The sequence below is a fragment of the Pundamilia nyererei genome, unplaced genomic scaffold, assembly GCF_000239375.1.
Source record: "Pundamilia nyererei isolate P.nyererei 1_Seehausen unplaced genomic scaffold, PunNye1.0 scaffold00038, whole genome shotgun sequence".
NCBI lineage: Eukaryota > Metazoa > Chordata > Actinopteri > Cichliformes > Cichlidae > Pundamilia > Pundamilia nyererei.
In genome coordinates, this window is record NW_005187439.1 from 208,789 (window position 1) to 210,304 (window position 1,516).

General features: G+C 41.4%; 1 protein-coding gene across 1 annotated transcript in view; it reads right to left on the reverse strand.

Moving 5' to 3' along the window:
- Positions 1–697: 697 nt before the first annotated feature.
- LOC102210516 (uncharacterized) overlaps positions 698–1,516 on the reverse strand; it is a 23,680-nt gene continuing 22,861 nt past the window's right edge. Inside the window, exon 6 of the mRNA XM_013910191.1 lies at positions 698–883. Coding sequence (XP_013765645.1) covers positions 698–883 — 186 coding nt within the window. The remainder of the gene's footprint in view (positions 884–1,516) is intronic.

The following is a 1,516-nucleotide window of genomic DNA, read 5'->3' on the forward strand; positions in this document are numbered from 1 at the left end:
TTCCCACTTTCTCCTTCACTGTCAACAAAGAAATTTCATCACTGTGGGAATTTGACACAGTTTAGGTTTTTGTGTAACTGTTTTTTCTTTTTAATATTCACAGAGGTGCCTCAGCAGCGAACAAGCAGCTATGAGTTTATTCCCCCCAACAGTAAGTTAATCGTGACTCAAATATAAACTGTTTGGTCAAAAAAGTCACACTGTAATATATATGGTACATATTCATTGTGATATTATTTCTATTTCTATAACCTTATGCAGCATCACAGTATTATTTCCATCCACAGCTTTTCGTCCAGTTTAATAATAATGTATACTTTATTGATCCCCGTGGGAAAATTACTTTTTTTTTCTCTGTATTTGATCCATTCACTCAGCAAAGCAGTGGGCAGCCACTAAGCAGGCACCCAGGGAGCTGTTTGTAGGGACAGTACCTTGCTCAAGGGTGCCTCAGTGGATTCAAACCCCAGCCTTCCGATCATGGGGCGACCCCTCTACCTACTGAGCTGTCCCTGCCTCAGTTGTGCATCTCGCTGATGGGAAAGTCTAACAGCACCTCCCAAAGATTCTCAGTGTGGTTAATGTCTAGACTCTGGGGCCAATCCATGTGTGAAAATGTTTCATGATCCCTGATTTCACAATCTGAGTCAGAAAATATCCACTGATGGAAAAAAACATGACAATCCAGTATATTCAGTCAACCGTCATCTTTGTTTTGGATGACATAACACGACAGAATCTCAGGCACTGGTTTGGCTTTGAGGGCAACCATGTACCAAACGGCTGAGAGCAGCCGGCCTGGGTTCTTGTCCAACCCGTGGCCCTTTGCCACATGTCTGCCCCTCTGTCTCTGTCCTTTCTTCATTGCATCTATCAAATAAAGCTGAAAAAGGCCCAAAAAAACTGTTTAAAAAAAAAAACAGCACTACAGAACCTGGACCTGACCAACTGGAGCAACTCCAGGTCACAACCTGATAACTAGACATGATGTATGCATCACTTTTCCAGTGTTTCTGCTCCCAATCAAACTGAAACATTTTCTGCAGATTAAGAAGATCAAATCTCATCACATTTAAAACAGTTTCAGTTCAACCACAACAGTAAAAGAGGAAAACGTATAAAGATCAAATGAGTGATTACAAGGACAAAAGGAAGTAGTTTTATCCACGAGGACATCGAGCACTTGTGAAATGTTGAACATGGAGCTTCCTGCATAAACACACCCGTGTAGCTCTCTGCTGAAGGCCGCCCAAATCCAACATGGCGGATGAGCAATGATTACGAATGTGACGGTTAACACGAACAAACAAACAAACAAACAAACACTGACGTTATCTAACTGAGTACCATCAGAGTCAGACTGGGATCGCTCTGAAATCAAACAGTGATAATAAAAAGCTTTGTGCGGTCGGTCTGTTCACTTCCGTCTGTTTCCGCTTCAGCAGCTGGAGTTAATCTGATTTTACCTGAAAACTTTAAGTTTCTACATTTCTGTCAGTTTATTAAAAGAAACATC